Source organism: Xenopus laevis, chromosome 6S (assembly GCF_017654675.1).
Source record: "Xenopus laevis strain J_2021 chromosome 6S, Xenopus_laevis_v10.1, whole genome shotgun sequence".
Taxonomy (NCBI): domain Eukaryota; kingdom Metazoa; phylum Chordata; class Amphibia; order Anura; family Pipidae; genus Xenopus; species Xenopus laevis.
The window spans coordinates 105,191,150-105,205,485 of NC_054382.1; the positions used below are offsets into that span (position 1 = coordinate 105,191,150).

The 14,336-nt window shown below is 39.9% G+C and overlaps 1 protein-coding gene across 1 annotated transcript in view; it reads left to right on the forward strand.

The window, feature by feature from the left end:
* The window catches only part of LOC108719737 (phosphatidylinositol 3,4,5-trisphosphate-dependent Rac exchanger 2 protein-like), a 191,465-nt gene extending 177,509 nt beyond the window's left edge, over positions 1–13,956 (forward strand). Inside the window, 2 exon segments of the mRNA XM_041567702.1 lie at positions 3,122–3,189; positions 13,581–13,956. Coding sequence (XP_041423636.1) covers positions 3,122–3,189; positions 13,581–13,626 — 114 coding nt within the window. The 3' untranslated portion in view covers positions 13,627–13,956.
* Positions 13,957–14,336: the final 380 nt, after the last annotated feature.

Genomic DNA, 14,336 nt, shown 5'->3' on the forward strand with positions numbered 1-14,336 from the left:
TTCTTACTTGTTTGACTATGGCTGGAGTAGTTTAACTTTATGTTATCATACTACCTCTGTCTACTTTAACTCTAAATGATTTGATTTAGTTTAAGTGCAGTTAATCTTTCCAGTTTAGCTCTATATTTTAGCCAGTAATTTAGCTTTAGATGTACTGTATGTTAGTACCAGGTTTAGCCTCTAGTTACTTTAGGTATATCTTGCTAGTTTAGCTCTAGGTGCATCTTGCTAGTTTAGCTCTAGGTGCATCTTTCTAGTTTAGCTCTAGTTGTATCTTTCCAGTTTAGCTCAAGGAGTATCTTGCTAGTTTAGCTCTAGATATATCTTGCTAGTTTAGCTCTAGATATATCTTGCTAGTTTAGCTCTAGGTATATCTTGCTAGTTTAGCTCCAGGTATATCTTGCTAGTTTAGCTCCAGGTATATCTTGCTAGTTTAGCTCTAGGTGTATCTTGCTAGTTTAGCTCTAGGTGTATCTTCCTAGTTTAGCTCTAGGTGTATCTTGCTAGATTAGCTCTATGTGCATCTTTCTAGTTTAGCTCTAGCTGTATCTTTCTAGTTTAGCTCTAGGTGCATCTTTCTAGTTTAGTTCTAGTTGTATCTTTCTAGTTTAGCTCAAGGAGTATCATGCTAGTTTAGCTCTAGATATATCTTGCTAGTGTAGCTCTAGGTATATCTTGCTAGTTTAGCTCTAGGTATATCTTGCAAGTTTAGCTCCAGGTATATCTTGCTAGTTTAGCTCTAGGTGTATCTTGCTAGTTTAGCTCTAGGTGTATCTTGCTAGATTAGCTCTAGGTGCATCTTTCTAGTTTAGCTCTAGCTGTATCTTTCTAGTTTAGCTCTAGGTGCATCTTTCTAGTTTAGCTCTAGTTGTATCTTTCTAGTTTAGCTCAAGGAGTATCTTGCTAGTTTAGCTATAGATATATCTTGCTAGTTTAGCTCTAGGTATATCTTGCTAGTTAAGCTCCAGGTATATCTTGCTAGTTTAGCTCTAGGTATATCATGCTAGTTTAGCTCTAGGTGTATCTTGCTTGTTTAGCTCTAGGTGTTTATTGCTAGTTTAGCTCTAGGTGTATCTTGCTAGTTTAGCTCTAGATGTATCTTGCTAGTTTATCTCTAAGTGTATCTTGCTAGTTTAACTCTAGATATATATTGGTAGTTTAGCTCTAGGTATATCTTGCTAGTTTAGTTCTAGGTTTATCTTGCTAGTTTAGTACAAGGTGTATCTTGCTTGTTTAGCTCTAGGTGTATCTTGTGGTTTAGCTCTAGGTGTATCCTGCTAGTTTAGCACTAGGTGTACCTTGCTAGTTTAGCTCTAGGTGTATCTTGCTAGTTTAGCGCTAGGTGTATCTTTCTAGTTTAGCTCAAGGTGTATCTTGCTAGTTTAGCTCTAGGTATATCTTGCTAGTTTAGCTCCAGGTATATCTTGCTAGTTTAGCTCTAGCTGTATCTTGCTAGTTTAGCGACCAGGTGTATCTTTCTAGTTTAGCTCTAGGTGTATCTTTCTAGTTTAGCGCATGGTGTATCTTGCTAGTTTAGCTCTAGATATATCTTGCTAGTTTAGCTCTAGGTATATCTTGCTAGTTTAGTTCTAGGTTGATCTTGCTAGTTTAGCTCTAGGTGTATCTTTCAAGTTTAATTATAGGTGTAACTTGCTAGCTTAGCTTTAAATGTATATTTTTGTTTTAGTTGTAGATGTATCTTTCTAGTTCATTTCTAGGTATATCTTGCTAGTTTAGCTCTAGATGTATAGTTCTCTTTTTAGCTCTAGGTGTACCTTTCTAGTTTCATTCTAGGGGTTTATTTCTAGTTTAACTCTAGGCATTTCTTGCTAGTTTAGCTCTCTGTGTGTATTGCTCTTTTTAGCTCTAGGTGTATCTTTCTAGTTTAGAAATAGGTGCAAGTTTATACTTCAGTTATTTCAGTAGATTTCTTTTTTTTGTTAGCCATCCTTTCCCTTTTTTTTGTTATCATTAACAATTATTTGTAAAGCTATCATCTTGTTCCTCTGCACTCTACCTTAGAAGGGTGTATACATCAAATATAAAAAACAGATTACATATGGTATACAAATACTGACAAAGAGGGCCCTACTCTTAAGAATTTACATTCTAATAGGAGAAGGGGTATGAGATTTAGCTAAACTTGGCACCTCCAGCACATTACAGCACTCAGCCATCCTGCCAGCCAACACAATTGCTGGTGAATGCAGCTGATGCAGCTCTGAAAAGAATTACAGGAGAAATGAATCCCATTACCTTATGCATTAAGCTCTGATAACATTGCCTTCTGAAACATTACTTGTTTGGCAGAATAATTTCTGACCAATGTAATTTATGATGGCTGAAAATGTGTGTAATATATCCAATTGCACTTGGCTATTATTGAGATGGACTACAAAGTGGTTATTTAATTTTGCTCTGATAACGCATATTAGGGGTCATTTACTAGTATGGGAGGTTTCATCTTAATTAATGCAGCGGTGGAACAAGACATAAAGGGAGGACAGTGGTCAGTGCATTGTGTGGAGAGTATGCCTTGAATATCATATGTCTAAATCTTCCTGTTTCTGCTATTCAAAACTGGACAACGTGAACCTTAATTCATTTATTCCACTCCCTGAAATGCCAAAAAATACAAAAACAAGTGCATAAAAAGCCACACAATTCCACATTAAGGAAGTGCAAGGAGAATACTCTGGACACATTTCCTTTAATAAATGGCATCAATGTGAACAGCATTTTTGCACAACTGCATTTGCACCTGTGATTGTAAATAAACTATACAGCCTTTATTTATTCCCGTAGACCTTAACTCACCATTGTGAACATTTGAACTAGAACATTTGCCACAGCCATGATCTACTTTGTTCCTTGGCACATTGCTGAGTCACACACATTATATAGTTCTAAATAAATGGATTGTTCACATAAGGATTGCCCCGATACAGAAGATACTCTAGAATATCTACAAAACAAGTAGATTGTTTAAAGTAGAATAAAGTGTGAGAATCAAAAAAATTATTTATTTCTATCCTTTCTCCCAGTACAAAGAAATAATGAGCTCAGGAAGAATGTATTGCTATATTATAACTCTTTTCTGTTTCTGCTTTCTCTTTTGCAGGGTGCAAGGGTTCCGAATACAGCCAAGAATCTTGGAGTAAGAGACAGAACTCCTCCAGATGCTCCAAGGTATAGCATTATGTTCAGTTTTTCATCTCTCTACAACTGCACGTGCTACCATTCTCAGTTGAAAATATCAGATAATCCGGCCATGCTCCGGTTATTTCTATGTGTACTGAACCTTCTTTCTCTGTATATCTGAATTTATACATATCTCTTGTGGCTACTATTTTACTTGCGTTGATTGATGGGTCTCATAGAACCTAGAGAAGACAGTTGGTTTCCATGGGCACTGGTCACATCATGCCTGTTTTATATTTATCTCTCCAAACTATTAAGACATATGAAGGCTTAAGCTGGCCATAGACGCAAAGATCCTATCGTACGAATCGAGGATTCGTACGATTTTCGGAACGTGTGTGGAGAGTCCCGACATTTTTGGTCCGGCGGAGATCAGTCGTTTGGTCGATCAGACAGGTTTAATTTTGTCCCGACTGTCCCGCTGGAGCCCATTGCGCTGTCATTGTAATCCGATCGTTCGGCCATAGGGCCGAACGATCGCCAAACGAGCAAATCTTTGCGTCTATGGCCACCTTTAGGTGGGATGCTCCATAGAGAAGCAGTATGTTAAATACATACTCAGTGTTGCCTACCTCAAAAACTAAAATAGCTGCAAAGGTATGTGTGTGTATAACTTGGTAAACTACACATAAGAGCATATTTGTGTAATCCATTGTAATGTCTTAGTCATTACAACCTTTTTATTCTCAATATCACAGAGCAGCAAAGCTGTGTGGCAGATATGATATTTACTGTGTAGCAGACAGTTAGGATTGGCCATTGCTCAAGCAAGAAAGCAGCCTTTTCTTCCTGTTACAATATTAGCAAACAAACAATGCAATAAAACAGTAGGAAATACCAGCAGGAGTCTGTCTCTAATGTAGGAACGCTTGACCAGCAGAAGAGTTATGGAGTAATTTTACTCCCTAGCGCATAGTTATGGATTCCCATATCAGTTTCAGTTCCGTTGGCCCCTCTAAATCTCTTAACCTTAGTTACAATCTTCTATTTTCCTTGTGTTTAATTAACAATCAGAACAAAAAGCTTCTACCAAGGTAAAAAAACATTAGATTTAATTTTTAACACCTTGCTAAGAAGCATGACATGTGGTTTTCATGACTCAGTTCATTCCTCCTGAAAAACAAACAAAAACAACAGTAATAGAAATATATTTTTTTTATTATAGGTTTACCTATAGGTATTAAATATGGGCATTAGTGATGGGCGAATAAATTTGCCTATCGTGAATCCGCTGCGAATTTCCACGTCAAAAAATTTTGAACTTGCGTCTGAAAAGTTGTTCGCTTCAAAATCAATGCACATCAACACTATGTGGACGCCCATTCACTTTAATGCCTGCATCGAAATTGACACAAACGACTTTTCAGACGCACGTCCAAAATGATTTGATGCCACCGAATTTTCGCAGGAGTTTTGCGAATTTATTCACAAGGTTTTTTTGCTAGAAATCCGCAATTTTTTTGGCAAAGTGAAACAGGAGAAATGCGCCCATCATTAATGGGCATGGGTAAATATTATTAGTTAAAGGCAATCTGCTGCATAGAATAAATGCTGTCCTAACACACCCGAGGTTATATGAGGATATCCTGCAAATCTCCCCTGCTGGGAGGGAATCTGTAGGGAATTAAAAACAAATTCAATAACAGGTGTATAGAACTCAGTTATTTAAACAGTATGTTTATTAATAAATGACCTGGACATACTGCATGTTAATGGTAAAGCAAATATACCAGACAGAGAAATAAAAAAGAGAAAATACTTTTGTAATGAAAAGCTATCAAATGGGCTTCACGTGAACCAATGACTCCCTATATCTAATTCTATAGGTTTAGCTGAACTTTGAGACTCTGAGTGCTAACACTCTAGCTCTAAAAGCCCCCTGTCTGTGTCAGGAAATTGAAAGCCTGCAGTGGATGGTTCTTATCAGCTTGATGAGATATAATAGCTTTAATGCAGATAAGGGGGTGAAGGGTGAAGGCTGAGGGATTTTATGCGCGTCATGCAATCCCAAGGCGACTACTGAGTACATTTTAATATGCAAGTGAAATCACTACGCACCAATTATGTCTGAGGATACCACCAAGCACCATCTATACGGTTCTATTTTACAGCTTCTTGACTTTTGTTAATCAGGTTATTTAATTTAAGAGTTTATCACTGTCATCTAGGTGCTATATTTGAATAATATGAATTAAAACGGAAAACAAATTTAAAAAAATAGCCATAATTTCTAGAATATCTATGGCAGACAGTAAGAGGCAGCGCCGGATTTCAATGAGGCGCGCCCCTAGGCCGCGCGGTCCGACCAGGCGGCCGCACGGTCCTAGCGCCCACCTCACCTCCCGTTCCCAGCGCGCCGGCGAAAAAACGCCGGCGCAGCTGCTGTAAATGAATGGGGACACACGCGTCCCCATAATGCGGCTAGGCGGCATGCCGCCCCTATTTTTTTGCCGCCCTAGGCCCGGGCCTATGCGGCCTTGCCGCAAATCCGGGCCTGGTAAGAGGTTATTTATTAAGCTCCAAATTTTTCTAGTCGGACTTTTAAAGGTGAAAATACAATTTAAACTACCTTATATACTCCAATCATGGGATATGGAAATCAAAGGCAAACAGCAGAATACCTGCTAATCAGTGCTTTATTGTGCGTCCACACGACATGTTTCGGGCAGCAAAAGGCCATTTTTCAAGTGTGTACAAATCACAGTGAAAAGTTGCTTTAAAGATCCACACAGGAAGTCCCACCTCTTAATTAATCAATCAATGTATCACATTTAACCCTTAAAATTATTACAATTGGGGGGGGCGGAGCTAGCCACGTGACAAGACGGAGGTATTCTAAACGAGCTCCTCACAACGCGGGGAATACACTGGCTTTAAATCAGCAATACCGAAGCTAATTCCCCTTTAATCACTTCTATAACGGACTGAGGACTGGAGGGATCGGTAAAAATGGGTCCCAAACCAAAAAAGTCGGCAGCAAATGACCTACGCCTCCTTTTTCAACAAAGCCATAAAGATCAAGATGGCGTCCAGGCTGGAGAGCAAGCGGAGGGAGAGGAGACCGAAGGTATAACTAAACAAGACTTGCAACTTCTGTTCCAGAATATCGAGAAAATGGTAAAGGCTGAGCATGTCAAAACTACAAAAGACCTAGCAGCCGAAATTTCTGCGTTAGGCTCACGTGTAGAAGACTTGGAGCAACACGTAGATAAAATCACTGACTACGTATATCAAGTAGAAGGCGACATAGCCGCCATTTTCTCTCAGCTCGAGCACCAGCAATATGCCCTGGAAGATGCTGAGAACCGCTCCCGACGGAACAACATCCGCCTAAGGGGAATCCCTGAAACGGTAACTGATCTCTCTACTCTTCTTACCGATATGTTTCAGGAACTCCTTCCAGATATCCCGCCGGAACGGCTTGAAATGGATAGAGCTCATAGAGCGTTGCGGCCTAAACCTGGGCCGGAGGAGAAACTGCGGGATGTCATAATCCGGATGCATTTCTATAAAACTAAGGCGGACATTATGACAGCAGTGAAACCGTCAGGGGAACTGGAAGTGGAAGGCCATAAAATTGCACTATTCCCAGATATGGCACCTGCGACGCTGGCCAGACGTAGAGAATTTAAACCTCTTACAGAACTTCTACGCCAGCACAAGATCATCTACCGTTGGGGGCATCCATTTTCACTACAGGTACCTCATCAAGGTCGCATCCACACTATCAGAAGCATGCAAGAACAGGGGAAGCTACTACGCGCTCTACATCTCTCCAACGACATCCCAGCTCCTCCAAAACCGAACCGCCTTAAGCCTCCTAAACCACGAGATAGAGCTGAGTAAATTTTTGGTGCTCTTATGGAGACAACGCTACCATTCGAGGAGGCTTGGTGAGATAACTTTATTTATCATTATTTAGGAATAGAGGCTAAGCCTAAATAAACAATGCTACGCTTTGGCCGCTACTTCCATCTACGTTATGTTTTCTGTTCTCTACTTGCGACGGAACTTATAAATACTGTCTTCATCCATATGGGAACTCCTCGGTATTTTCACACTTTCCCCGCGTTGGAAATGGAGGGGATACCAAAGTCTTCCGAGGCGGACTTTGAGATACCATCACCCCCATACTAGCCCCAAAGACTTATCCTTTGCGGGCATTATCGTTGATTGACTCACCCATTGAAGAGACTTTTTTTCTTCCCCTATCGGGTCTGGGGAGTCACCTAGTTGGCTTAATAAGTGTTTTTCATTCTATTTTGTGTTTTACTCATTTTCCAATTGTAATTTTGTTATTTTACTATGACCTCTACCTCTAATTCTCTCTCTTTCCCTTCCCCAACCCCAATGGAACTCTCGCCTTGTGGAAGCTCCAGCCATGATAACAGCTTGTTTGATATAGATAGACCTCCGCCTAAACCTGATGTAGTCGACTTTAAAATAGCTACTTTAAACTGCAAAGGCCTCAATACTCCGGTTAAAAGACGAGTGGCGTGCCATGATCTGTTAAAAACGGGGGCACAAATACTGGTGATAACGGAAACGCATCTAGTTAGAAGTAAGGAACCAAATTACTGGCACAAGAATATTGATAGGAAATTTTTCTCTTCAGCTAAAAGTAAAACCCGTGCCCGTTTGAGATCACGGAACGCCATTCGGACGCCGAAGGCCGAATTCTTATACTAGTAGGCAAAATCAATGCTATGGCACTCACATTGGTAGCTATCTACGCTCCCAATGAGTGACAATCAGATTTTTTTAATACCTTAGAAACTCTCATAGATAAACATAGGAAAGGTGAACTTGTTGTGGCTGGAGATTTCAACTCGGTGCTTATCCCCACATTGGACAAATCCAAAACCCCTCCTGGCAATCCCATACCTAGAGCTACTAAAAGTCTTTGTAAGTTGAATAAGGCCCAGTCACTTCTGGATACCTGGAGAGTCTTAAATCCAGATTCTAAGGATTACACATTCTACTCCACTCCCCACGACTCTTATAGTAGAATTGACCTTATTTTAGCATCCAAAATGCTTATAGATAAATTGAAACAAACTGAGATTATCCCGTGCGTTTGGTCAGACCATGACATAATGCTCTCTGCTTTCCAACTTGGAATCCCTAAACCAAAAGGGGAGTGGAAATTAAACGAACACCTTTTAAATAATTCTGAGGTTATCCAGGAACTGACTGTAGCAATTCCACAATATTTTTTCGAAAATGATAATGGAGAAGTGACTAAAGAGACAATCTGGGCTGCCCATAAGACAGTGATCAGGGGGATACTTATAAAACACGCCTCTTATCTCCGCAAACAGAGGGAATCCAAAATTAAACAACTTCTGAAGGAAATTATTCTACTAGAATCCTCCCACAAGATTAATCAGGACTCTCTCACGTTGGAAACACTAATTTCCAAAAAGGGAGAACTTAAGCAGATTCTAATAGAGAAAGCTGAAAAATCCTTAACATATACTAAACGTATGTTCTACGAGAAAGGGAACAAAGCAGATTCGATGCTGGCGAGACTTCTGACCAAAAAAACCTCATCAACAATAATTAGGTCAATCAGAAACTCAAAAGGGAAAATTCTCTATAAAACAGAGGAGGTTCTGGGAGAATTTGCACAATATTATTCTAAGCTCTACGATAGAAATAAAACATCTAAAACAATTGATAATTTAGACAAAATTAAAAAATATTTAGCGCATTGTCGTCTGCCTAAATTAACAATAGAGGACTCACAAAAATTGCAAAGTGATATCACAGGGGACGAAATATCTGAAGCTATCAAACAGAGTAAGGCGAGGAAGGCTCCAGGCCCAGATGGGTTTTCTATGCATTACTATAAAAAATTTTTGAAGGAATTACTCCCGCATATGACATCCTTGTTTAACAATTTGCTACAAAACAAAGGGCAACTTCCTCCGGATATGCTCAGAGCTAATATAGCAGTTCTCCCAAAGCCTCCAAAAGACCCAATGTTCTGTCAAAATTACCGCCCAATATCCCTTATTAACAACGATGTCAAATTGTATGCAAAAATTTTGGCTAATAGGCTGGCTGGAGTTCTGCCAACGTTGATACATCCAGATCAGGTTGGGTTTGTCTCAGGCAGGGATGCAGCAGATAACATCAGACGGATGGCACACCTCCTCCACCATGTCGAGAGCCTACATATCCCCAGCATATTCCTGTCACTAGATGCGGAGAAGGCTTTCGACATGGTGGACTGGACCTTTCTACAGGCTGTCTTGGACACTGCAGGTTGCTCCGTCCACTTTAGGGAAGCAATCATGTCTTTATACAATGGACCTACGGCTAGAGTTTACAACACGGGACATTATTCGGAATCCTTTGCAATTAAAAATGGAACGAGACAGGGGTGCCCATTGTCCCCCTTGCTCTTTGCCTTATGCATGGAACCCTTAGCCCAAAGAATTAGATTGAATTCAGATATATCAGGAATCACAATAGGCAAAGACACTTATAAAATTGCTCTCTTTGCGGACGATACCTTGCTTTCTCTTACTCAACCACAAACATCCCTACCGAACCTGTTTAATGAGATCAATAAATATGCCTCCTGCTCAGGATTTAAAGTTAATAATGCTAAATCTGAGGCACTAGCAATATCCCTGCCTAGGCCTATCCAAAAACTTTTAGAATTGAATTTCTCGTTTAAGTGGCAAGGGAAAGCGTTAAAATATTTGGGGATTCACCTAACTCCAAGGTTGGCAGACCTTTATACACAAAACTATCTTCCAATGATTAAAAATCTTATCTCAATCTTGCACTCCTGGCATAAGAAACAGATCTCTTGGTTGGGCCGACTACACTCTATTAAAATGGTAATATTGCCTAAGATTCTCTATCTTTTTCGTACACTCCCTATACCGATAGTTAACGCAGACATGGATTTACTACAGAATGAAATGTACCGTTTCTTTTGGAATGATAAACACCCTAGAGTGGCTAGACAGATCCTCACACAGGCTACCTCACAGGGGGGGCTGAATTTCCCTTGCCTTCGCCATTACTGGAATGCGGCCCAGTTGTCTCAATTGGTTAAGGGTCACTGCTCACCAGACGCTGTCCGATGGGCCTCCTTAGAAACCCAAATATTGTCGCCTCAATCTCCTAAGACTTACTTGTGGGTCCCACGGGAAGCTAGACCCCCCGTGGCTCTTACAAATCCAATTTTAAAGCATTCCATCAATCTTTGGGATAAACTGAGACTTAAATATAAAGAAGTTCTCTGCTCAAATCCATCTCCTTTTACTCCATTGTTTCATAACCCCGCTTTCCCTCCAGGCCATGATCCGAAATCTTTTAGTTGGTGGCTAGACAACGATTTTCTAGACTTTCAAAGTATGACCCCCCTGGGGAGTATCTTATCATGGGACACTCTTCGAAATAACCGCAACATTCCTCTTCGGGAACATTACAAATACTTGCAAATCAGTCATTTTATAAGATCGCAAATGGGGAAAAATCCCAAACCTAAAACACTTTTTGAATACCTGTGTACACATCCTTATAACAAGGGCCAAATATCCTGGATATATGCTAAACTCAGAGCCTATGGCGTACCTGAAAAAAACAAACACATGGAACGCTGGGAAAAACGACTCCATGCAGTTCAAGACATTAAAAAATGGGAATTCACATTAGATCATATAAGGAAAGCGTCCATCAACACAGTCATTAAAGAAAACGCATACAAGGTACTGTATGACTGGTACCTGACCCCAGCAAAGTTACACAAAATATATGGATCCGACCCTACCTGTTTTAGGGGTTGTAAAACAACTGGAGACGAACTGCACATATGGTGGGAATGCCCACAAATTTCCAACGTGTGGAAAGAGATATTTGCTCTTCTGAGTACCTTGTTCGGTAAGGAGATTTGTCCAGATCCTTGGTTAGCACTCCTCACCTTTAAACCGAATTCCCTTACCAAAAAGGAATACAAGTTATGCTCGCAGATATGCCTGGCTACAAGGTGTGCTATAGCACATAGATGGAAAGAGGGCGTCCCGACATTTGTGGAAATAAAAAGGAAAATATGGTGGGTGTCCTCGATGGAAAGACTTACTGCATTGGTTCATCAAAAACTAGACTTATTTACTGCAATCTGGGCCCCTTGGCTCACATGGTGTGACACTCAAAATTTACCGAATCCTGCGAACACAGACACCGGAGCCGCATGTTTTTGAAAAATGTTTTGTTTTATTTTCAGAATAGTTTGATATACTACTCAGGTGGTTTTTGTAATGTATTTCAACGGCGAGAGTTCCCACTTTCCCCCCCCTTTGTACCCCCCTTCCTCCTGTTTTCCTTCTTATTTCATATAATGTTTCTTTTTCTTCTTCTTTGATATTTCTTACTGTTATGAAAACAGCAGACTGAAATGTACATGCAAAATCTACTCAGATAATGTGATATTGTCGGCATTACACAAGTATAACACTGCATGTTACCTACATATGGAAGATATCTTTGTCTGCTTAATAAATAAAAAGTTGAAAAAAAAAAAAATTATTACAATTGGCTCTTAACAGTATCACCAATGCCTATTTGGATATATAACATATAAAAAGTATTATAAAATCCATAGAAAAAGTTAAATGTTAAAAGTTCATATTGCTTCATTGAAGTATTCTTGTGGTGACTTGACAGAACACCAGAGGGAATCAAGGCTTGCGAATAATGCTTGGTGTTCTGTGTGTTACCCTGTGAGTGATATTACCTTATATACTCGAGTATAAGCCAAGGTACCTAATTTTACCTAAGAAAACTGGGAAAATGTATTGACTCGAGTATAAGCCTAGGGTGAGAAAAGCATTTTAGGACATCTACAGCAGGACACACACTCCTGGCACTTAAGCAAAATAAGTTTAGTGAAAATCAGGTGAGTGTATTTGGTGTTGCCCAGCATCTTCTTTGACAATAATACGGTAATCCCATAATGTTTTATTTTTAATTGGAAAGCATTATTTTTATTTTTACAGTTTTGCTGCTATAATATCCGTTAGGTTGCCTGTCTGTGTATTCCCCCAGATTCAGCTAAGCACTCTTGTAAAGAAATTCTCACGGCCCGTCTGATCTGCCAACCCGCCCACCGACCAATGAAGAAACAGTATGCATATTTAAAGATCAACTTTGTAGAAGTGCACACAGCTTAATGGAGACTCGGGAGAGAGGGGGAAGTGTAGCACCCGCATTGAAATAACCGGTACAGCACAGCACAGCACAGCAGATTAGTCTTTTTTCATTCCCCCTACACTATTACAGAATCAGCGTGATCTTCTTGCGCTCGCTGACAGGCACAGTGAGAAAAAGCAGAAAGCATTGCTGATCTTTGTAGAAGTGCAATGCTTCCTGCTTTTCCTCTCTGTGCCTGTCAGCGAGTGCAAGAAGATTGCGCTGATTCTGTAACAGTGTAGGGGGAATGAAAAAAGACTAATCGTCTGTGCTGTGCCGGTTATTTCAATGCGGGTGCTACACTTCCCCCTCTCTCCCGAGTCTCCATTAAGCTGTGTGCGCTTCTACAAAGTTGATCTTTAAACACGCCTACTGTTTCTTCATTGGTTGGTGGGCGGGTTGGCATATCAGACGGGCCGTGAGGATTTCTTTACAAGAGTGCTTAGCTTAATCTGGGGGAATACATGGACAGACAACCTAACGGATATTACAGCAGCGCAAAACAGTAAAAAATATAATGCTTTCCTAAATCAGCTGACTCGAGTATAAGCCGAGGTAGACTTTTTCAGCACATTTTGGGTGCTGAAAAACTCTGCTTATACTCGAGTATATACAGTACATTTTTTTGGGCTTTATTAAAGTCCAATGGTGTTAAAAGTCAGATGAAAAAAGTACTCCAACTCAGACCTGCCGAGAACATTTAAAAGTCAATGGAAATTGTCCCATTAACAACTGGAAGATTTTCTGAGTTGCGCTGGGTTTCTTAAAAAAATCGTAGCTTTTACAAAAAAAATCCTAGGTTTCGAGGCCAAAATCCGAAAAAATTGTAGGATTCTGACTTTAACATTTTTATCATAACTTTTTCCACACAAGACAAATTTGTGAAAATGTATCAATGAATAGAGCGGAAAAGTTTTTGCGGATTTGGTCAAAATGGTTTTCAGAAAAAAGTGAGAACATTTCCGAGTTTAATAAAGAACCCCCTAAGTGTTCGACATCAAATATCTTCCTAATTGATCCTCTAACATTACACTCAAACTTACCCTAAATGGTAATGTTCCATGTACCCCCAAATCTACGTTTTAGAACCACTGGCCTAAGTTCATAACCCTTCATGCTTGCTAGAGGAATGCACTGAAAACTGACCTACTTATTTATGACTTCTATAGATTATACAAGTTATGTCAACCACCACCCACTGATGGAGAGCCATAAAGGTGCAGAAGATATGAAACACCTGCCTTTATGAAATGGGAGAGGAATCCATGAAGAGCCTACTGTAAACTCTCCTTCAAGATGACAGAAGTAGGAACCTTAGTCTCATAATCTGCACTAGCCACATGGGAAAGAGACGGTATTATTCTAACCGCAAGCTATTCAGAACAGACACTGAAAACAGTGCAAGCAGCACTTAAGGATTGGAAATATTCTCAAGGGACAATGGATATTTGAAAATTGAGGTTTAACGATGATGGAACACAAAGGGGCAGATTTACAAAATTCGAGTGAAGAATTCGAATGTAAAAATCTTCGAATTTCGAAGTATTTTTTGGGTACTTCGACCATCGAATTGGTTAAATTCGTTCGAATTTGAACGATTCGAACGATTCGAAGTAAAAATCATTCGACTATTCGACCATTCGATAATCGAAGTACTGTCTCTTTAAAAAATACTTCGACCACCTACTTCGGTAGATAAAACCTACCGAAGTCAATGTTAGCCTATGGGGAAGGTCCCCATAGGCTTGCCTGTGATTTTTTGATCAAAGGATTTTCCTTCGATCGTTGGATTCAAATCCTTCGAATCGTTCGATTCGAAGGATTTAATCGTTCGATCGAACAAAAAATCCTTCGATCGATCGATCGCAGGATTTGTGCAAAATCGTTCGACTTCGATATTCGAAGTCGAACGATTTTAGTTCCCA